Below are 23,602 nucleotides of genomic sequence, written 5' to 3' on the forward strand. Positions count from 1 at the left end.
TCGTGAGGAGTAAAAAACAAAAAATTTATAATGGATTCACTGATGAAAAACTTTAGGGCCTATTTAAATTTCAGAACAAGTTATGAACTTTGTTCTATGGGTACTCTCTCTTGGTCCTATTTGAATACATAAATATTTTATTTGGTATGTCTCTTTGATTTACTTAGAAAATATGTATATTTGGTGATCAATCATCAATAATTATATATGGTATTCGCTTTCAAGTCAATTTGTTACAGAATTAAATATATTATATTGTGGGTAAAGTATGTTATTCCACCAAATTATATATATTAAAATCTTATAAAAGAGTAACAATCAAACTCCTTTCTTATAATCACATTAGAAAATTCTTATATTGAAAGAGTTATACTTATATAACTTATTTTGACGTCCAAATAAGGTCTTTATTAGTTATAAGCCGGGGGATCGTTACTAACTCTTTAAAAAAGAGTTTAGTTGCCATGATTTATTAGAATAATATATTTATTAGAAAAAATAATTTGGAGGCCAATATAATATACAATACTAGATATTCGAGTGTACGTTTTCATTTACCAAAGAGAGCTGCCACAGATACCCCAAGTGTCAACTACAATGTTATTAATAACATGCGATGTCATTATTATATCCTAAATATTCGTTACTAAATCTCAAATATTATTGTTAAATCCTAAGTATCATCATTATACTCTAAATCCTAAACTCTAACTCATTCACATGTATATACCAACACATCAATAACATACTAGTATTCCCAAAAGTAGAGTAAAGGGATACAAAGCAATTCTCTTTACCAAATTTCATATGCTTCAGAGTAAAAATATCCAAAAAAATCCATAAAAGTCCAAAGAGGCCCTTACAAAGCTAAGAAGCACTACAGTACTACCAGCCTACATCCAAACATGCCCGAGCCATCAATCAAGTGTCAATTGATAATTACATTGCGCACCAATCATTTTTTTTTTCTAAAATTTTAAGCTAATTTTAAGCTACCTAGACTTGTCTCCTTTGGGCACTCTTTCTTGCACTTCTTTCTCAAGTGAACATACTACTTTATAGAGAAAAAAATGGAAAGAAAACCACAGCAATGAATGGAATCAGGATACATGAAATAAGCCGGATAAAATATATTATTGTTGCATGAAATAAACTCAAATAACATGAAGTGCCAACATGGCGCAAATAGTTGTAAGAGTACATCTGGCGCGGATACATTAGAAAACACAATGGATATACGATATTATATATATGATTTCTAGTTTTTGTCTAAACAAGATGAATAGGTTCAGCTCCTAGGGCGTTCAACCGAAGAATGGCGAACAATGCTACATTCTGATAACTAAAATCATAATCCTTCTATTATTACATTCGAGTTATGTTACGCTAAAGAAGATCTCTCATGATTCCTACAAAATTGAAACATAAATTCAGAAAAAAAAATTTCGTACAACAAATTAAATACATATGAGCGGAAAAAGTATCTCTTGAAGAAGTCAAAGATATGGATAGCTTGCGAAAGAAAGGCAAAATTGTAGATAACAACAGCTAGTAGGGCTTCTAGTGCCACATAGCAACGAGGTTGGTGATCTTTTTCATTTTCCTCGGCTCTTCAATTTCTTGATGGGGAAAAGAGTGAGTTTGGCTCTTGGAATGTGATTTCTTGTTTCCGCAGGCCATAATCGCGAGATAGTAACCTGTTGGTCATCATCTACCTTGTCGTCGGTGAATGGCCTGACCTCGAACGTCCCACGAGAAAACCCCCTTGCTACCTGAATTTATTACACAACTTTTAAAGGCCACTTTCAGATGGAAACATTGCATTTCCGTGAATAAATAGAGTGCTGAAAACCTTCTCTTATTTCAGAAAGGATATTTGTGGCAACAAATTCAACTACGAGGAATTTCTCAAGTATGTTCTTTACTAATACTTTGAAATGATTTATCTTAATACATCTATAAACCACATAGGCATCCCCCAAACCTCTTCATTATCAAGTTGTTTGATTTTAGAAAACTCAGGTCAGAACTTCATGGTTCTCATGACTTTATTAACTAAGCATTGTCTACTGTAGTAAATATACTGAATTCACTAATGGAAACCATTTTATTTCTGACCCAACTTCTATGGATTATTCTGAAAAAAAAAACATAAATTGAGGGTTTCATAATTAGAAATATATGTTGACAAATAATTATAGCGCATGTGGAGGGGATGCACATAGAAGTTAGATAATACCTTTAATAGAATCCACACTTTGAGAGAACTACTCAAAGCTGCTAGTTTAGTCTTCTTCCCAGATGTGAGGTAGTTGCACATGTAACGGTCCACCCTTAACACAAAACGTGGCCATGATTTTGGATTTTCAGGATCCGGCTTCTTATTTGAGGCAGCCTGATTTGAACAATAAAATGATGATTATGTATTGGAACACAAAACAAGATAAACATGACTACGGCTAGTGACACCAAGCACGGTTTGTTACGAGTTTTACAAGAAATGGTCCCAATAGATAAAAAAAGAAAAAGAAACCAAATATACACAATAAATAGGTTTGGGTAGATTGATCAAATGAACAGCAAAACTAGGATCAGATGATGTCCTGCAATTAAATTCTATAAATAAATGAACAAGAATAAGTTTAGCAGAACCCACCAGATAGAACTCGTTAACTACGACATTATTAGGAAAAAGGTGATTAGTTTAGTTCAGTAAGTGCGCTGTATACAACTTATATTATGGACCCATGTAGCTCCATTTCACTGGACCGTAGGAGAAGTGGGGCCAGATCAAGGATTTGGTTTATATGCCCTGCTTCTGCATACAAATCGTCTCCGTAAGGACCAAAGAAACTGATATACTGTAACGTCCTGATCTGAGTAGCACCCGTTGATGATGAGGTTGCTCTGAGATCTGGATGGCTATGATGAAGATCAGGGAGGATTACCAATCTTGCTGCACTCCGAAGCTTCATCCATGAGGTAGAAACTCCATGAACTCAGAGGATCTCAGCAATAGTGAGTGAAGAAAGTGGGGGGCCGAGTGTGTGGAAAGAATTGTAAATTTTATATTCTAATTGTTTTGTTACATCTAACTGTATTTATAGTCCTCATTATGGACTGAATCAACTTCTTACAGAGAAAAGGACTAAAAGCAGTAAAATGCTTCAAATGAGTTGGGTCACCATTGGTCCCAACTCAATATTGAATCTGGCCCCCAAATTGGATTCTGTTCAATATTAGCCTGGGTACCCGGTGGTTGTTGGGATGGTTGTTGGATTGGGCCCCCACCTGCATGGGCCTAGGCCACCACTTCTTCGGCATATCGGTTCAGGTTACCGGTCGGATTCCGTTAACCCTCAACCCATTTCCTTCACCATATAATGCCAGAAACTTCTGGATCCTCCCCTACTCTACTCCTATCTCTTAGTTCCCATCACCTCGTTTCCACTACCTTCCTCGTTGCTGTCGCCCCTACCGTCAATGGTCGTTGCTGTTGCCCCTACCGCCAATGGTCGTTGCTGGTTCTCCCTCCTCTCTCCAACAACCTCTCTACATCTTAAGCTATGTTCCCAGATCTCATTTCTTCTTATGATACTCTACTTCCCATACTTATTCCTTATCCCCCTTATTTTCTCACTGTTACAGATGTTACAACTCCTCTCCCCTTCAACCAAACCTTGTCCCCAAGGATCAAAGTATGGAAACTACTTCTTAAGACCCCAATAGTCTTGCCAAGTGGCTAAATCGGCTGGAAGGTTACTCCATTTTACTAACACCTTAGTTGTGGCCCGATTTCCATGCCTTACCATGCGTAGCCCTAGGATCCGTTCCGGTTCAGCTAGGAGTTGCCCGTTCTCTCCTATCAGAGGACTGTTGGCGACACCTTGGCGGCTGAAGTGGGGCTTTGCTTTAACAGAGAGACATGAAACACTGGATGCATCTTTGATCCCTCGAGTAATTTCAACTTGTAAGCTACTGGTCCAATGCGCTTGGTGATTTCAAAAAGCCTATAATACCTGGCAGCTAACTTAAGAATTTTTTTTTTTTCTTAAGGCTACAGAGGTTTTCCTGTAGAGTTGTAACTTAAGAGAGAGCCACTGCATACTCCTCCATTTTTTTGTTTATTTGCTTGTTGCTTCATCCGATTTTTGTGCCATTAATAGCCTACCCACAGAGTTCAAGTGAGACTGTCCCTTTCGAGTACCCACTCCTTGACCTCCTATGAGGTAACTGCTCCCACATTAGCCAATAGGGGATTAGGTGGGGGCTGTCCATACAGAGCCTCATAAGGTGCCATGCCAATAGAAGAATAAAAAGTTGTGTTGTACCACCATTTAGCTTGTGCCAACCAATAATGCCATTTTCTTGAGTATTGGAAGAACAGGCACCTTTGGTAAGTTTCTAGACATCTGTTGAGTCTCTCAGTTTGCCCGTCAATTTGTGGGTGGTAAGCAGTACTCATGTGTAACTTAGTGCTCATTAAAGTAAAAAGCTCAGTCCAGAATTGACTTGTAAAAGTCTTATCCCCGTCAGATACTATGCTCTTTGGACACCCATGCAATCTATAGACCGAGGCTAGAAATGCTCTAGCTACTTCCTTCACCATGGAAGAATGTTGCAGAGAAAGAAAATGCGTGTACTTTGTTAATCTGTCCACCACCACTAATATCACATCCTTCTCTTCTGACTTAGGTAGGGACTTGATGAAGTCCATGCTAATGTCTTCCCCCCAATACTTTTCGTGGTATGGGTATAGGTTGTAGAAGCCATGGGTATAATTTATTTTGTCTTGTTCTGGACACAAGTAGTACACTCTTAAATGAACTTCTTTAAATCTCTTTTATTCCCGGCCAATAGATGTAATGATTGATCCTTCGATAAGTGGACTGTATCCTTGAGTAGGCCCCAATCGCAAAGTCATGGAATTGTGTCATCAGTTTAAATCGTAAAGCTCCACTTTTCCCAATACAAATCCTCCTCTTATACCTCAATACTCCTTGGCTACACGTGTAGTGCTCATGGGACCCTGGTTGCAAGGTAAGAGATGTCAGTAGTTGGTCATACTGTGCATCATCCTTAAAACTTTTAGCAGCTTCGGCAACCCATGCTAGTATAACCCATGCTGGTATTGCAGTAGTGATAGCCAAAAGGTTACCTTACCCCATAATTCTCCTTAATAAGGCATCAGCTGCTAGATTTTCCTTACCCTTTCTGTACTGAATTATGTAATCAAATCCCATCAATTTTAACATTCCTTCCTACTGCATAGTGTGTAATCTTCTGCTCTAGCAAATATTTGAGGCTCTCATGATCAGTTTTAATTATAAATTCCCTAAGACTTAGATAGTGCTTCCATTTTTGGATTGCCATTAATACAGCTAAGATTTTCTTCTTCTTGACTAAGAGAACTAGAGAGGCAAAAGGGCTATCGCTAGGCTGAGTCAGAGACTGTTCCAACATTTCCTTAATTTGTTTCTCAATTCCACTTTCTGCTCATAGTACCTGTAAGGTCTGATGTTCACAGGGGCGGCCTCAGGCATTAAGGATATCCTATGATCTTGAGATCTTTGGGGAGGTAATTCTTTGCGTTCCTCAAAAATATATGAATACTGTTCCAACACTTATAGTGCAGACTCTAATTTTGTTTATCCTCCTCCTCCATAACCAGACAATGGCTAAGCATACAATATTCTCCTCTTTTGGCTTCTTGATACCATTGCCTAGCAAGTATTAGCTTTAGTTTGCCACCCTCAGTAATTCCTTTGAGTATCAACTATCGCATCCCTTCTTAGTAATAGTTATGGAGTTCTGCTCAAAGTCAAATATGACTTGTCCATAGGATTTGAGCCAGTCAATGCCTAACAGTATGCTAGACCCATCCAATCTGATGACTCTCAAGTCCGTTTTAAAGCTAAGTCCTTCCATTAACCAATTAAGCTATGGGCATTTCAATTTACTCTATCTTTTGTCCATGGCCATCTATAACTATTCTATTTGACGGTACAACGGAGCCACGTGGAGAGCAGAGGGAAACCAAATCCACGTCGCAGCCGTTGAAGGTGGGGCTGTGAACAAAAAAAAAATGAAGAAAAAAAAAACAACTATAAAACCACCTCTCCTCTCTCTCTCTGGCTCCCTCAACCCGTCTCTATCTTCCCCCATCTCTCTCTAACCACGTGGCAGGCATTGAAGAGGTGGGCTGCGAACAAAAAAAAAAATAAAGGAAAAAAAAACAGCTGTAAAACCCCCCTCTCCTCTCTCTCTCTCTACCCCTCTCTCCCTTTCTCTCTCTCCCTCTCTCTCTCCCCATCTATCCCTTTCTCTCTGTCTCTCTCTCTCTAGTGCGCGTGCGCGGGCGGCGCGGGTCGCGCGCACCCCCCCGGCTCTCTCTCTCTCCACCTCTCTCCCTTTCTCTCTCTCTCTCTCTCTCTCTCTCTCTCTCTCTCCCCACTCTCTCTCCCTCTCTCACTCTCTCTCTCTCTCCCACCTGCTACAGCTGTCCTCTCTCTCAACCTTATTTCTCTCTCTCTCGCTACAGCTATCACTCTCCATCTCTCAACTCTCTTTTCCTCTCTCTCTCTCTCACTAACTCCCTCTCTCTCTCTCTCTCTCAACCGTTCTCTCTCTCATGATTCCTCTCTATCTTTCTCTCTCTTTCTCACTAACTCTCTCTCTTAACCCTTTCTCTTACTAACTCCCTCTCTCTCCAAATGGTTCCCCACTGTCTCTTTATTATGCTCCTTCCCCATTTTCTCTCTCTCCTCAAAATCCCTCATTTGCAAAGGATCAGGTTGCGGTGGTTAGGGTTTCGGCGTACCTATACCCGGTGTTCTAGGCGGGGCCGAGGGTGTGCATGGGGATCGGAAGGAGATGGCGATAGTGCAGATAAGTACGTCGCAGCGGCGGTGCTCGGGAGGTTCGAGCTGCGGCGGGCCGAGGAGGCAGAGGAGGAGGTGGCCCGGGGACGCCTCGCGGTGGTGGTGCCGCGGCTCACGGCGCACATGGAGGGGGGGGCTGAGGATGATGGTGGTGGAGAGAAAGAGATGAGATGATATGTACTTAAGCTTTTGATTTAGATGGTTAAATAATTATGAGTAATGATAAATTAGTTGTGTGGTTAATTAATTAGTTAATGTTATTTTGTTTATTTAATTTTCAATCATATATAGTAGCAGTATTATAATGCATCATTATTTATAGTAATTGTATACAAGTTTTTCGGTATCTCAAAAGTATTAGGCGGAGACAGCGGCGATCACGGCGACGACGGTGGCGATGGTTTAGGTGGTCACGTTGACTGCGAAGTCTTGGGTATAGAGCGGCGGCGATAATGGCGGTCACGACTTAGGTAGCGGACACGGGGGCGACGACAGCAGCACCAGTGGATGCAATGAGAACTAAGAGAGGAGACAGAAAACTTCGTTTAAAAAATTTTTGGTATTCAAAGTGTTCGATCGAATTTTTTACTTACTAATCTTTGAATTTTTTATTTTTTTAATAAATTTTTTAAATAAATTTTTGACATTAAAATTAATTTTTTTTTCTTAATTTTTTTTTGTGTGAATTTACATAATTTTTAAAAATTTTGATTTTTAGAAAAATAATTAGCAAATTTATATCTGATTTAAGTGTCTATTAAAATTTAACAATTTTATATATATATANATATATATATATATATATATATATATATATATATTATTTTTTTCCAGTTTTTCAATATCAAATTCGATTTTTACATAATTTTTTTACTATGTTTTGTGATTTCTACATAATTTTTTTAGGTGAATAGTTAAGCTATTTTGCACTCCAAAACAAGTATCTTAAAATACTATTTTTTTAAAATTCATTATTTTTTTATATTATTATTATTTTTATTTAATTATTTGATCGAAAATATTTTATTTATATTAAAATAAATAATATAATTTTATATTTAAATATAAAAATATTTTATTTTTATATTTGTCCGCAGCGAAGCGCGGTGCTTCACTAGTAGTCACAATGAGGGAGGAGCAGCTATCATCTGGGTCTTCATATCCTTGGCAACATGAAAGTCAATGAAACTGTGGGGGCTAGGAGTGTCAACCAATATGGTTAATGTTTGTTCTGTGATTCCTATTGTATTTTAATTGTATCCTGTTGTTTTTCTCCACTCAAAGCATGTACGAAAACCCCATTTCCTACACCTCTACTATCCCATTTGTTTTCTCTTCTACCATAAACTCCTCTGCTAAACATTCTCCATTATAAGCTTATAATACTTCTCTACCCCCTGTAGTGCATTGAGGGCTCTATTTGAGCAACTGTAGCCTAGTTGGTATTTGTCCCCACACCTAAAACACAGCCCAGCTGTTCTTCTTTGATCAAAGAATTGCTTTCCCTCTAGACTCTGATTGGTAGTTCCCTTATGCTGATTGGAAAACTGGGGTCTAGTAGGCTCCACTGACCTACAGATGGTGGTTCCTAGAGGTGTTTTTAGGTGTAAGGGAAACTGATAGGGCAGTCCTGGTGGTCTGGAAGTGATCCTACCCCTCTTGTTCATCATATACAGTGCCCTCTCATGCAATTTAGCCTGTTCATATACCTCTAGTGAGTTTGGGTGGGCAATGTCTATAAAACTAGTTCTTCCTTAAGACCATTGATATAGCAAGAAATTAGGTGCTCCTTTGTGATATAAGGGGTTGTAGTACAGTAAGTGACACCTTAATTCCTCAAACTTATCCTGATACTTTTCTGCAGTCCCTAGCTGTCTGAGGTTATTGAATTCCCTGATGAGGTATATTTCACCAACATGTGAAAACCTCCTACAGACAGCCTCTTTGAACTCTTTCCTAGCTACTCTAGGCCTACTAATGAAATATCCTTGTTTTCAAGTCCGGGCCCTTCCAACTAAATGCATGGTGGCAATATTAGCCATTGAGCCTTTGGAATCTGGAAAATTTCAAAGTACTACTCACAAGTCTGTATCCAAGCCCTTCGTTCATCTCCACTGAAAGCAAGAAACTCTAATTTCGGGTAAGGTGTGTGTTGGTGTGGTGGGTTCCTGTTATTATCGTTGTGTGGTATGTCCTTCTCATCAATATCTACATCCCTTGGGGGTGTTGGTAATATTCCCTTACCTTTACTCTCCCTGTATTCATAAGGGGCATCACTGCTACCTAGCTTGCAGTTGGGATCCTTAAGGCCAGAGGGAACATTTCAGTTCTAAAATTGGCATACTTCGGTGGAGAGTGTTGGCTTGTTAATAGCTTCAGCAACTCCTCATGTCTCCTAGTTGCTTCTAACTAAAGAGCTTCATAGTGCTTCTGCTCTGCCTCCTTAACCTTAGTTATGTGATTTGTTAGCGCCCACAACTTTCCTTGGTAGAGCTTTTGCATTCTTTCTTCTAAAGAAGTCATGTGATCACTAAAGTCCTTCAGCCTGGTTCCTTCTACTATTTTAGTCGTTATTGAGGTATATTTGAATATATTTTGTGCCTTTTTCCCAATCTTTTCTGTTTGATGGTCCTATTCCCCATTTTTTAAAAGATATAATGATGCATCAGTGATGATTCCTGAGTTCTAATGACTACTCGCTCCCCTAAAGAACAGAAACCAGTGGATATAACCTGAATATCTTATATTACCCTACAACAACTTCTAATTCTTTTTCTTGCAGCTATAGAAATTGGAATTCTCCTATGCTACTACAGTTTTGTTGCTTCTTATCTCTGTAAAAATAGGAGGGAACATAGTACTTACCTGTTCCCGGCTACTTGAAGGTAAGATCCATCTCCTATTGATCCTTATGAGCCCCTTGTGCTTGCTTGTGATGATACTACTAATTAGGTTGGTTCTGATCGACCTTGCGATCACTGGGTAATCCCTGGGATCTGAGCTGCTCTGATACCAATTTGTAATGTCCCGATCCGAGCAACACCCGTTAATGATGAGGTTGCTCGAAGTTCTGGATGGCTACAATGAAGATCGGGGAGGACTCCTAATCTTGTTGCACTCCAAAGTTTCATTCATGAGGTAGAAACTCCATGAACTCAAGAGGATCTCAGCAATGGTGAGTGGAGAGGAGGCAGAGATAGGAAGGGAGAGAAGGGGGGATTGGAAATTCTATATTCTGTTTGTTTTGGTACAACTACCTGTATTTATAGTCCTTATTATGGACTGAATCGTAATTTCTTATAGAGAAAAAGGCTAAGCTGTAAAATGCTTCAAATAGAGTTGGACCACCGTTGGTCCTAATTCAATATTGAATTTGGCCTCCAAATTGGACTACGTAAAATATTGGCCTACGTAGCGGTAGTTGTTGGGTTGGGCCCCCACCCTGATGGGCCTGGGCCACCACGTCTTCGGCGTATCTGTTCGGGTTACGAGTCAGATTCCGCCAACCATCAACCTGTTTTCTTCACTATATAATGCCGGAAACTTCTGGATCCTCCCAACTTCTACTCCATCTCTTCGTTTCCATCGCCTTCCTCGTTGCTGTCACCCCACCGCCAATGGCTGTTGCTGGTTCTCCAGCCTCGTTCGGTGGCCTCTCTCCCTCTAGAGCTAAGTTCTCTAATCTCGTTTTTTTTCTTGTGATATTTCCCATACTTATTCCTTATCCTTCTCCTCTTTCTCACTGTTACAGACAATACATATGTGCCAGTGAAATATTGCAGCATACAGCAGCACTTTCCATGCCTTCTTGTGATGGAACGCTCTGTGCCACGACACAGCCAACTTTGTAGTGAACAACAAACATCATTTTTAGCTTCAAGCTTTCATGTATTGTCGCAAAGCTTGATCACGAGGTTATGCATTTTACATGATAAACCTAGAGCAACGTAATTAATCAGCAAAATTGAAGAACTTACCAGAAGACGGCAAATTTCATGCTCAATCTTCGAAAAGGATGTTTCTAAGCCTTCAACACGCCCGGTAGCATGGCAACAAACGCAGGGCTCACTAATCATGAATGAAACACTCGGACGAACCTGTAACATCATTAATGGAATATCTAAGTATGATTAGAGCATAACATAATTGGAAAAGAATCAGGCAATACTTTGTCTATGTTCATCCAGATTATTGTAATATTTACTTAATATAAAAGGTAGGTTAACTGCTAGGTAACCAACAGAGCAATCCCAACTTAAAGATATACTTTTTTTTTTTAGTAGTGAAAGAAGGTTTGCAGAATTTAGTAAAATATTTGGAGAACAAACTTGAATCTGATAAATGTGTAATCCAGCCAAACATGCTGAGTGACGAAATGATAAATATTTAGCCAAATGTCATACCCTTTTTCTGGTTATTTCCATCAATCCAAGCTTTGATAACTCTGAGACTCTCACTGTCGATCGGTCTCTCTCAACTGCCTTCTTCATTTCTTCATAAACTAACCTTTTGTTTGCTGAGAAAAGCAGTTAGACGTTAAAGCTTTTTGCTTAAAATAATAGCGAGAGAGCAGAATTGATACTACAAAGGCTTATGAGGAAGTCTTTTACTTAAAGTAATAGCGCAAGAGCACCATTAATACTACAATTGCTTAGTTAAATCTGGTTTCCAAGTGCAGGATAGGTGGTAGATTCTCATATCTTATTATTTAGCAGAACCTTATTAACTAGCTGTTGGAGCTGCTACATGAATCCTTTTCCTTGCGGCTTAAAAAGGCCGAGAAAATGGACACTACCTCTATTAGACAACAAAATAATATATCTACATTGCAGGTTATTGCATGGCGTTTCTTATCAAGAAATGGATAAAAAAGAGGGAAACTAGCACCAGTCGATAAAAAAGAAAATGATGCGAAGTGAAAAATGGTCCTCAAAGATCATCTTACTCACAATCATCAACCATATCTATAAAATCCACAACAATGATGCCGCCAATATCCCTTAGGCGCAACTCCCTCGCGATCTGAGACCCGAAAAAAAAGGAAAGAAAGAAAAAAATATCAGCAAGGTCAGTGATTACATATATAAGATTTAACAGGACACTATAATTGACATCTATTAAAAGAAATTATAATGCAATCCAAGCATTTGTCTTTTGCAAGATTTGATGACTGTTGCTATTAATTGACTTTGTGATCATGAGCTCTAGGGCATTGTTTTCAGCTTTGTCCTGTTGATGACTCCACTTCCTGCTAGTCCTAGAATATGTGAAGCAACTTATTACTAATCCTAACATACTGAACCAGCAACTGACGCGCAGTGTGATGTGTGATACAGGATTATAAGGCAAGACAGGTGCTAAGCAAGCACTCTTTTTGTCATTTTTCGTAGCCAATATTTTAAATAACACAAAAATAAACTAATACACCACATAGATTGATTAATTGTTTATAGTTTTCTATCGAAAATGGATTCAGTGTAGGATGCTGTAGCAAAGCTTTAAATCTGTTTTAAGCCTAAGACATTTCATACAAAATACAAACAAAAAGAACAAAGCATGAACAATTAAAAAAAACGATTATAAAAAAACCAAAAACAAGAGAGAGAGAGAGAGAGAGAGAGAGAGAGAGAGAAAGAGAGGAAAATTAGTAATAGAATAAAATTATTAACCAATTAATATAAGTTATAACAATATTAGATATCATTTTTCTTTTTCACCAACCAAATCACACGAGTTCTCATGTTAGCTGCCAAAATGTAAACATACTTGTTTTGCTGCTGCAAGATTGACATCTAAAACAGCTCTCTCTTGGGATGTTCCCTGTCCCAACATACTGTGACCGCCATTTACATCAATTGAAACTAACGCCTCAGTCTGTTCTATCACTAAAGAGCCTCCATTGGATAGTGAAACCCTACAAAAGAAAAGGTGATAATAAGCATATGGTGAAACTACAGCTATGAACTTTGTATTGACTTTGTGTTATTGAGATATGGCTCGTAAGAATGTGCCAAAGGAATAGAAGAAAGCACAGCTAGGACTAATTAGAAGGAAACCCTGCTGCTAACCCTCACATGTGACCACTCAATTGCAGATAGGATTATCCACAGACACCATAAAAGTTATCTTATCTAGTTCACCGTGATTCCACTATTATAAGCAAGGACCCCTATATGTAGCATGTCATACACAAAGTCCTAGTCCTATCACCTCTTTTAAGAACCTGATTTCTAAAATTTCCCATAAAATACCACTTTAAGGCATGGAAATTCATTTATATATGGTGGCTTAAATCCAGTAGTTGCCATTGCAAGAAGTTCTTACCACATCAATATTCATAGTGACAAGAGTTCTATGTATCCATTATCACTACATTTTATTAGAGTATCCTCATGCTGTCTGCATAAGGATCTTTAGCAGACTGTTCATCGACCATGTGATAATGCTAGATATTTCAGAAAAAATTAACAATATTATGGCTTATTAAAGGATTAAGGAATTTTTATGTGGATCATGCATATTAGCATAGAAGCATTTAAGATCTGTTAGCCGCTCATAGCCAGGAACAAGAAAAAAAAGCAAAGAAGGCTCCATGCTACATGGTTCTAAGAGCAACAGCACACTCGGTATCAAATTTCTCGAAAGCTGGTTCCAAGTTCTAAGCCAACAATGGTCAAGAAAGAGAAAGGCATGCAAATGAACACTACGGTTGCATGGTCCTCTCCTGTTATAGTACTTTGGCTTACCTTACTGGTGCAGTGAACAGTCGTCAGTTAACATGTCGAAAACATTTTAGACGGTTTCCTTGTCTCTAACCTTTACAGCCGATATTACTCATCGCACTCTTTCCTAATATGCTTCTAATAGTGCTCGTCCATTAAGATTCTCATCTCAATTGTACCCATTTCCCATCCAAAATTGGAAAAGATATAGCATCTCAGATCGAATATATAAGTCTTAGAGTATGAATATAACCATCCTAGGATGGAAAGGAGTATATATGCCCAATCCCAATAGATACGTCATGTCAAACAGAACACCGATAGTATGCCAACTATTTTAATTATAGATTAAACAATGCTATAATGATTGGTCCATACTACATACAAAAACTAGAGGCACGCTGGCCATGCCAAAATATGGAAGGAGTTTGCTCTCAGAGCAAACAAATCAATCTCGAGGTCAGATAGGTAATAGGCACGTTGAATAATGAGGATGCCAAGTGTTGAAATGAGAATTCCAACTTAGCACAAAGCTGAGTAAGCAGATCCCAACATCCATAGTAAACAGAAGGGCATTCTATATGTACTTCATCCAGAAGAGTTGAATATTCCAAAATACCCTCTAATAGCATGAATAAAAGTGCAAGGGGTGAAGTTGTTTTCAGCCACAAATGCTCACTTCCATTGTTTGGTCTGGCCATAAATTAAATTGGCCTGTAACTCCACTTTCCCAAAACGCCATGATTGACTTCGCCCTGGGTGGCGGCGAAGCCAATTACAGGAGAGAATGAGATTAAAAAATAATAATAAATTAACTGTTGTAACTATTTTTCACCCTCTAATGTGTTTAGTGTGAAAATTTTCAGTAAAACAAACACAAAAAGTGGGATAACTACTTCCTACCAAACAAATAGCGGTAGAAAAATAATTTTCACCTGAGTTAGTTTGATTGAAAGTCATTTTTAATCCGAAAATCAGTTATGGGCAAACAAAAAGGCCCTAAGCCAAATGACATCTCTAGGGCATAAAAAATAATAATTTGCAAGCACAAATATCCTGAAGATCTAGGAACTGCAGGAAATTCTATCAATATCACTAATATTCTAAACGTTGAATTCAAAAGGGAGGAAAACAAAACCATTACCTTCAAAGCCATTAAGTTAGGAGCAGTATGTACAGATTATCAAATGATTTTACCTTTTACTAAGAATGCCATTTATCTCTTCTTCAACATTGTATTCATCAAATATTGGAGTTTTCTTGTCATACAACTCGACCCGTTTACAAAGGTCAGGTGCAATTTCCTGGAGATACCTGGTGACCTGAAAAATACAGAATAAGTTATACCACTTTGGTAGAGAAGTAGCAAACTCAACAAAAAAAAATTAAAAAAATAAAAAAATAAAAAAATCCAATTAAACTATTTACTGCTGAGTAATGTCATTGTTTCAGAAATCTTTTTATGTATATTATTTAAATATGTATCGGCTGACAAAATATTTCTCACTAGAAGTTAGTCAATGAATGATTAATATAGTGGCCAGATTCCTTACTTCATGATAAGTTCGAGGAGAGTCAACAATCATACTCTTTACCTGAGGCAAAGAAACAATACATTAAGACTAGAATTCCTCAAATGGGTCACGACTCACAACCATTTAGGAGGGAAGGTTAGTTGAATTTTTCATCTTATAAAGATTCGAATATAGATAATTTACCTTTTCATTAAAATAATCTTGCACAACTGATAAAGTCTGACCCATTGCCTTGTGTAATATTACTGGAACAGCACCTTCTACCCCCTCTTCCGCAGCTAGTGCAGCGGATTTCGCATGTTCGACTATGCCTTTCCAGGTAGAAAGCAGGCCATCAAGGTCTTTCTGTAATTCCTCCAAAGAATGGCCGGCAGCAACTGTTCGTACAGTTAAACCGAAACCCGGCGGTTGCAATGTTTTTGCAATGACTTTTAAGCGTGTCCGCTCAACGCCTGTAATCTTTTTTGAGACTCCGATTCTGTCGCACCGAGCTATCAAGATCTGTAGAATTTAAAGGAAAATTTCTCACTGATTCCTCTAATCAGTTAAAAGTAATGATAAGAATAATAATGGGAGTGAGGTAGGGCGGTGGGTGAGAGATTGAATTTTGACTTACAAGCTCTCAGTGGAACTGGGCACGAGATAAGAAAGTACAGTAATATAGTCAGCTTAAAAGTCTATAGTTGAAGCAGAACTTGCATAGTTAGTCAACAAGGTTACATCAATAAATCAATTCATAAAACAAAGCATAATTCCAAAAATTTATTGGTTATAAAATAGAGAATGAGATGAATATGGATTTCTTTAAAGGGGTATTCACTGTAAAAGTTGTCTGAAAATGCTTTTCGGCTCAAAAACACTTTTCTGCTTGTTTGGCTCATCATAAAAGTCTTTTTCTCGTAAAATACTTGTACAAATTTTGCAGAAAAAGAAGGTTTTCGTTTTCCACTTGTAAAAGTATGGATTTTGTCGTAGTGAAACCTTTCTCGGTGCATGAGGTCGATTCAGAGTGTAATGCTTAAAACGTGTGGACGCATGCACTTCTTCCGATCTTAATATGGTACAGTGCTTCAATGTTTTGCTCTTTTAAATATAGTATTTATTCATTTGATTAAAGGGCAAATTACACTTTTGGTCGTCAAACTATGAAGCATGTGACACTTCAGTCCTCGAACTTTAATTCCTAGCAAATTTTGGCTTGAACTATGAGGCATGTGTTTTGTCTTCAAACCTTAATTAGTTGCAATATCTAGCTCGAACTATCAGACGTGACGTTTTAATACTCAAACTTTCTGAATTGCAGCAATATCCTACTTGATGATGCAACAATAATTAAGATGTTACATCACTTCGATATTAGCAATTCGTCAAATATTTATTCAAAAAAAAAAGGTTGTGGGACCTAATTGCAACAATTCAGAAAGTTTGAGGACACATTAGTTCGAGCCAGAAATTTCAATTAATTAAAGTTTGAGGACTAAAGTGTCACATGCCTCATAGTGCGAGCTAGAAATTGCAATAAACTAAAGTTCAAGAACTAAATTATCACGCGCCTCATAGTTTGAGGACCAAAAGTGCAATTAACCTTTTATTCAATTGTTAATCTAATATTAAATTACATGACACAGTATATTATATATAATAATAGTAAAAAAAACATAACATTTAGTACATAAACAAAAATTTGTTATATATAAAAATAGTATATTATATATAATTTATAATAGAAGAGGAATATAAAATAGTTTTTCAAATAATGAAATAATATATTAAGAGAAAATGTAAAACAAAATTTTGAGTTCTTTTTCTACATATCAAACAAGGTCTGAAAACTGCTGTTATTTTCCTATAAAACCAAACATTTGAGACTGTCGAAGTTCTTTCCACTAGGCACTCTTTTCCTCCAAAAATTACTCTCCATAGTTTAACGTAGAGCCAAACACTTCCTAAACTTATGTATGCAGTAGCAAGAAAAACGAAAGACATTGGTTGTCTAAAGGAGATGCTTAAAATTTATTAAATAATTACTTTTGATTGACAAATCTATAGAGTTTGTTCCTTGTACTATAATGCAATAAATATATGATTAATAAAGACAAGCAATTTTGCATTCATCATGTATTCAGGTTAATTTTCCTGCAAGCTAAAGAAGTTGGTTCTCAGAGAAGCTGCAGTCTGAACCATTATTCAAAAAATGATAAAAAAGAAAAATATCGAATTTCATAAAGTTATTATCCAGCAGAACCAAGAACTACTCAGGAATCATGATGCATTTAAATGAGATTATTCAGTAGAGGTGAGAAATTCAATGCCTATGTATATGGCCGAGAAAAAATTGTGCATACCCAGAATCTGCTTCTTAGATTTGGGTAAGGACTGAGAGCTGGACCTTTAGTCCCTAACCCTTCTTTAACTACCTGAACAATTATTTTTGTGCCTTTACGAACATGAGACCACTTGTTTTCATTCGTATGTGTTGTAACCACAACTTTCTTATTATATTGTTGGCTAAGACCTGCTGAATCCAAATCATTAGAGCTTTCTGCTTCTAATAACATAGCATCTTCCTCATCTTCATCTTCAATTTGATCACCATTTCCTTCGAAATGAGCATCGTGTATGGATAAATCAATAGCCCCATTAACTATATTGGGTTTACTATCATGTGATGGACTCACGTCATCTTCTATTTCATGGTACTCAATGTGCTCCTCTATAAACTCAGTTGAGTCATCTTGATGGTCTACATCTAAAAACTCATCAACAACATCATCCTCATCATCTGAAGACAATTCATCTTGATTGCTAATAAAGTTCTCCTTCAACTCGCTTTCTGAAGAACAACCAATGGATTCATCATTATCCTCATGAAATGGAGGATACACAAATGGCTCCCTATTCTGCTTTATCTCCATGAGCGAAGGCCTTGAAATCCCAATATCAACAAATGCGCCACCCATGTGAGGAACAAGTTTCGTAACAACACCCAAGTATATATTGTCACACTGTACATTATTTTTTACGGGTTCCAATAATAGCTCCACAAGTTTTTCCTCTTCCAAAACTGCAATTCTTTGCATGGTACATACAGAAGAATTAATCAATATAACTGTAGAAGCCGGTTTCTCGACATGGGCAATTTTATGATCGTCAATTGGTGCTAATTTTTCTTTGTCTTGATGAGATAATTCATCGAGTTCACTTGAACCCGAGATTGCGGAAAATATGGATCTAAGCAGCCAGGGCTCTTCGACAGGCTGATCCCTTTCGGTCAAATCTTCTCCTGCATTAGTAGAATTTTGTACCAAAATCTCTATATCTTCACGAATCTCCTCATGATGACAATCAACTGATGAATGTTTTGATTTTGAGGGAACGCCATTGTGACTTTGCAGTATTTCTTTTTCACCTGTTAATGCACTGGAAGCATTTAAGTGTTCAGCACAATGGAAAAATTTCATCTGAATGACGGATATATCCACATGATATATTAATAGCAGAAGAAAAGAAATCCATTCCGGTCTCAAAATTTTAGCAGATTTTAGTTTGATCCCCAACCCTCAATTGTTACAACTGGGTCCTAGCTTTTCCAGTTTGTTGTAATATAACTCTTTCAGTTAAGTTCCTCTAGAATTGGACATAAATGCCCATGTGGCAATCAACCAACTGCTAGAGGTGTTTCCATTCCAATTTAACAGAGGAATTTAATGAATAAGCAAAAACTTGCAACAAAAAATTTCAACGTTAAGGACCAAATTGTAACAGTCGAAAGATTAGGGTCCAAACTGAACTGATTTAAGAAGATTGAGAACCCCCAGTGCATTCACCAAATTGGTTATGAGATTTGAAGACTTACCATTTTTGAGGCAGTCTTTAAAAAGGCTTATTTCCATCAACCATGAACCCCAGGATGGAATAGGTTGTCTGTTTATTTTGGTACTCATCCAAGAATCTCTAACTACGATTTGTTCATCCTCTCTTCCAGTAAAAGGTATTGAGAGAGAAAACTCAGGCCCTGGCCTCCATACAAGATTGGAAGAGCGGTGTTTGTCCTCTTTTATGAAATAATTATATTTGAAATTAATTCCAAAAGGTACCTAAAAGCATAAAGAAGAACTCAATCAGATAAAGATATTCAAATTCAAATAAGCATATCTAATCACGATCTTTATAGCTGATAATTAGAATCTAACAAATATAAGTATTACAAATTAGAAGAATTTCATTTACAATAAACATATATGTAGGAATCGCAAACCAACTAAAATGTATCAGTTTTAACTGGTTAATAATTATTCGTCTCACTTGCTGATGTGAACAGTACAATTGTTTCAATTACTATGAAATAACAAATGCAGTTTGTGAATTGTATTGAAAAGCTACCTTTATTTCCGTCTTCCATAAGTTAGTGTTTTCAATACAAGGGAATAAAAGAACAGCCATCTCTGGTTCCCAGCAGCCTAAGGAAACAAGATCCCCTGTTATAAAGATGAGGTATCTGTCCAAAACATCGGCCTCTACTGTCCAAACTACCTTACACAATCCTTTACATGTTATAGCTGAGTCACCTGAAAGATAGACAAGTAATATATGAGGATTGTGGTCGACTATAGTAGCACCATTTCGAAAGGCACTACCTGACTTCTGTAAACAGTTCAAGACAACTAATCTATAATCAGTACTCAAGGTTCATAACTGTTTTATAAATAAAAATCACTTCACTATAGGAATATTTTCTAGACAATGCTCATCATTTTAAAAGATTTCTTATATGCTTCAGGCCTTGTTTGGATGTCAAAATAAATTCATAGATGATAACTTATTCGGAATGAAAATTTTCTTGTATAATTAGAAGGTCAGAGTTTGATTTTTGCTCTTTGAAATACCTTTGGATCCAAGATTTGGTATGTTAGCATATTTCACCTATAAGGTGATTTATCTTATTCTAAAAAATAACTTGAAGATTGAATATGCTATCCCACTCTAGACATGACTACACTTCTAGCTTCCAATCACAATAGAAAATTCTCATACTGAATAGGATATTATTGGTTGACTATTCCAGCATCCAAGCAAGGCCTAAAGGGTACTACAGAAATTAGAATACAAGTATGAGAAACTGAGTAGCTGGAAAACAATTATTCGGGGGAGAAAAAGAAGGGGAAAGGCAATCTCAACGTATAGAAGCCCAAATGTAGCATTTATATGCCGATCAACTAACAAGATGGACGGTATACCAGGATTTCGTGAGTGAAGCAAAAGACCGATGAGCGACCCACTCTTACTTTTAGGATTATAGGCCTATTTGGCCTAGCTTTTAAACCAACTTCTTTGTTCTGCAAAACAATAGACCGGCATTTGGCAAACAAAAAAGCCTAGAGCTTTTGCTATGGTGGTGAAGCCAAAATGAGTTCTAGATAAGCCCCTATTTGGAGCTTCTGCTAGTGCATAAAGCTATTGAGGGAGATTTTAATGAAAAAGTTGTTAGTGATTCTTCACACTACTCTATTCCAAAAGTAGTTCTACACAACCTCTAGAGCCCTTTATAATGATAACATTAGTGACCAAAAATAAATTCAAAAGGGAGCAGTAAGACAAGTTAGGTAGTATTGTTGTCAACGAAAAGCATACAAGCAAATCATTTCTAACAATGTAATATAAATAAAATCTATCTAAAATTTAATGAAGAAGAAATTTCCAAGTAAGAAGGATACCATAACTCACAGATGCCGCTGGTGATCTAGGAGGAGGAAAGTGAATCCTTGGGTGAAGAGTAGTCTTGAGATCATTCTGTAACTGCATTGAATGCCAGATATGTCTACAGAGAAAGGAACGTCTGACAGTTCTCAGCTTGAATAATAAACAAACAAATGCTTGTGCAAATTGTTCTGTAGAATATCAACACGCAATATATCTCAAGCAGGAATTACGACACATCAAGTTTATTGCGATATGTCACCAAGGTTTGGAGAGATAATAATGGAAAGTTTTTGGTTAAGAGTATAACAAAACAATACTCCACATAGTGATACAAAAAGGTAGCAGTAAGCAAACTCCTTGCTTCTCATTCCTCTTGGAAATAAGTTGAAATCTTTTATGTAGATTGAATTCTCATTACAATGGTGTCATTATCCTCGGAGTTCACACACTTAACCTAAACCAAATGAGTTTGCATTACCTACTGCTATGCTGGAGAGCATAGATCAACCTCTTGTCTATCAATTCTTCAGATACATAATCTTATGATATAAAAAGATCTAGGCATGAGATAAACCACTGTTAAATATTGTTGGTAGCTTATATCTATCAAAGAGCATGCCGAGATCTTTTTAGTGCTCATGATGAACAAAAAGCCCGGTATGATCAAAATACGCATTCAAAATTCTAGAATTACCAAACTATCCTTATATTTATCACTCTTTCATTTGAGTTACAAGAAAATGTGGTTTAAATTTGTACCCAAAACGCTCAGGCGGTGGCGATTGATTTGTATAAAATTTCAAGTCAACAGATATAGGAATCAGATTGAGCATCCAACGCAACTAGTAGAAAACAAGCGCGCACGCCAGTTAACAGAATAATCACCAAGTACCATACAAACTACTGATGAGAAAAAACAGAAAAACACAATAGACTCTGGGGTGATATGAAACAAAGGGGTCTGTTTGGCCCTGCATCTGCTTCTGCTTTCAGCAGTATAACAGAGGATTCAGCAATCAGAAATGCCTGGCACTTGTGCCTTAGCCGAAACAAAAGATGTGATTTTGCGGCCCAAAATTAGAAGCTTTGATTCGAAGAAGAAGTTGCTGTGAGGGGATTTAGCGCGGAGGCTCTCCTAAAAGCGCTTTGCAAACAGCTCTTCATCAAATAGGACCCAACTCAAGTACACACAAAAATGGCGAAAATTTTAAACAGCAAAAGCAGAGTATGCACCAAAAGCGTCTCAAATTTCGTTTCTCTGAAACATTCGGGGAGAATAAAAAAATAAAAAAAAAAAAAAGGAAAAGGGACAAGGAGAAGAAGCTTACGGGTGTTGGAGGAGGCTTGAGGAGGAGGGAGTGAAGCGAAAAGAGGGGAAGGGCCCCCGCCGCAACCCGGTGGGGAAGAGGTGGGAGGCGTCGCAAAGCTCCATCGAAGAAGAAGCGCTTCTCGGAGAAGCGGCAAAGCGACTACAAGGAGAGAGAGGAAGCAGTGGGAAGAAGAAGAAGAAGAAGAAGAAGAAGCATTTTTTTTAGTGAGTGGGAGGGAGTTCGGAGAATTTCGGAAGAAAGAACGAAGGCGAAGGCGACGCAGGAGCAGCGAGTCGATGAGGATAAGAAAAAGGGTGGGTGGGAGTCGACAGTCGTGGTTATTTGTTTGTTTCGGGAGTAGAGATGTCAATGCGTCGGATTCGGGGCGGATTTTTAAAAACCCGAAACCGAACCCGACTCAAAACCTGAGATCCGAATCCGAACCCGAAGGATTTTAAAAATTCATATCCAAACCCGAATCCGACCAAAACTTCAAAACCCGAACCCGAACCCGAACCCGAACCCGAAACAATTATTTCTTTTTTCAATATTTCAAAATATATTATATTAAATCTAAATTTTTAAAATACAAATTCAAATATAAATCATATATATATATATATATATATATATATATATATATATATAATACAAAATAAATTCGGTTTCGGGTCGAGTTCGGATTCGGGTTGGGTACAATCAAAATCCATATCCGAATCCATATCCGTCGGGTTTATATTTTTGATATACATATCCGAATCCATATCCATATTCATCGGATATATCCGTTTCATTCGGATTCGGGTTCGGATAAAATTTCGGGTATCCATACCCATTGACATCTCTATTCGGGAGGGAGAAGAGACGGTGCGTCCAGATGGCTGTATTGTGCCAACACCGAGTGCGGGAAGAATCCGGTTGTTTTTCACATTGAGCACCGCTACTGGTACAACCCATATTGGGTTGTACATCCTACAACTGAGAGATCCAATGGTTGATATTAATTTGCTTTTGAAAAAAAAAAAAATTAGTGTTATTCTCACTCCCATTTTCTAGCTCCTCACCTTTACCCCCCTTTTTTGACCTCTCTCCTCTTTTCTGTCGCCTGCGAGCTAAAGAGAGAGGGCTATGAGGGATAGAGCGAGAGAGAGAAGAGCTCGAGCGAGAGAGGGCGCCTCACTCCCCTTTTCTGTTGCCTGCGAGCTAGAGAGAGAGAGAGAGGCCTACGAGCGATAGAGTGAGAGAGAGGCCTGAGAGCGATAGAGTGAGAGAGAGGAGAGCTCGAGCGAGAGAGGAGCGAGGGCGCGAGACAGAGCGAGGTCAGTGGCTCTGTGCGAGAAACAGAGAAAGCAAGAGGCAGCAGTGAGTAAATTATGGAGGTGACAATCGAGGAAGCGGCAAAATTGACCGATGTTACTCCGGAGCACAACGATTCCTACACCGCCACATACACA

The 23,602-nt window shown here is 37.8% G+C and overlaps 1 protein-coding gene across 3 annotated transcripts; it reads right to left on the reverse strand.

Annotated features, from left to right (window-relative positions):
- On the reverse strand, nt 1,214–22,456 carry LOC109725122 (ribonuclease E/G-like protein, chloroplastic). 3 transcript variants are annotated; one of them, XM_020254198.1, is made up of 14 exons: nt 22,167–22,451; nt 20,853–20,974; nt 19,522–19,706; nt 18,995–19,235; nt 17,484–18,547; nt 15,322–15,639; nt 15,157–15,198; nt 14,801–14,925; nt 12,648–12,795; nt 11,831–11,903; nt 11,285–11,397; nt 10,859–10,978; nt 2,240–2,395; nt 1,214–1,772 (listed from the first exon to the last, which is right to left on the reverse strand). In XM_020254198.1, the coding sequence occupies exons 1-14, from the start codon at nt 22,268–22,270 to the stop codon at nt 1,596–1,598; spliced, it is 2,988 nt and encodes a 995-aa protein (XP_020109787.1). In that variant the 5' UTR covers nt 22,271–22,451; the 3' UTR covers nt 1,214–1,595. The 3 variants fall into 3 exon arrangements, 2 of the variants coding, with proteins under 2 accessions (XP_020109787.1, XP_020109788.1); XM_020254199.1 differs by lacking the exons at nt 1,214–1,772; nt 2,240–2,395 and adding an exon at nt 10,081–10,704 and having other exon boundaries at nt 22,167–22,455; XR_002220193.1 differs by lacking the exons at nt 1,214–1,772; nt 2,240–2,395 and having other exon boundaries at nt 11,827–11,903; nt 22,167–22,456.

The sequence above is a fragment of the Ananas comosus genome, linkage group 19, assembly GCF_001540865.1.
Source record: "Ananas comosus cultivar F153 linkage group 19, ASM154086v1, whole genome shotgun sequence".
Classification (NCBI taxonomy): domain Eukaryota; kingdom Viridiplantae; phylum Streptophyta; class Magnoliopsida; order Poales; family Bromeliaceae; genus Ananas; species Ananas comosus.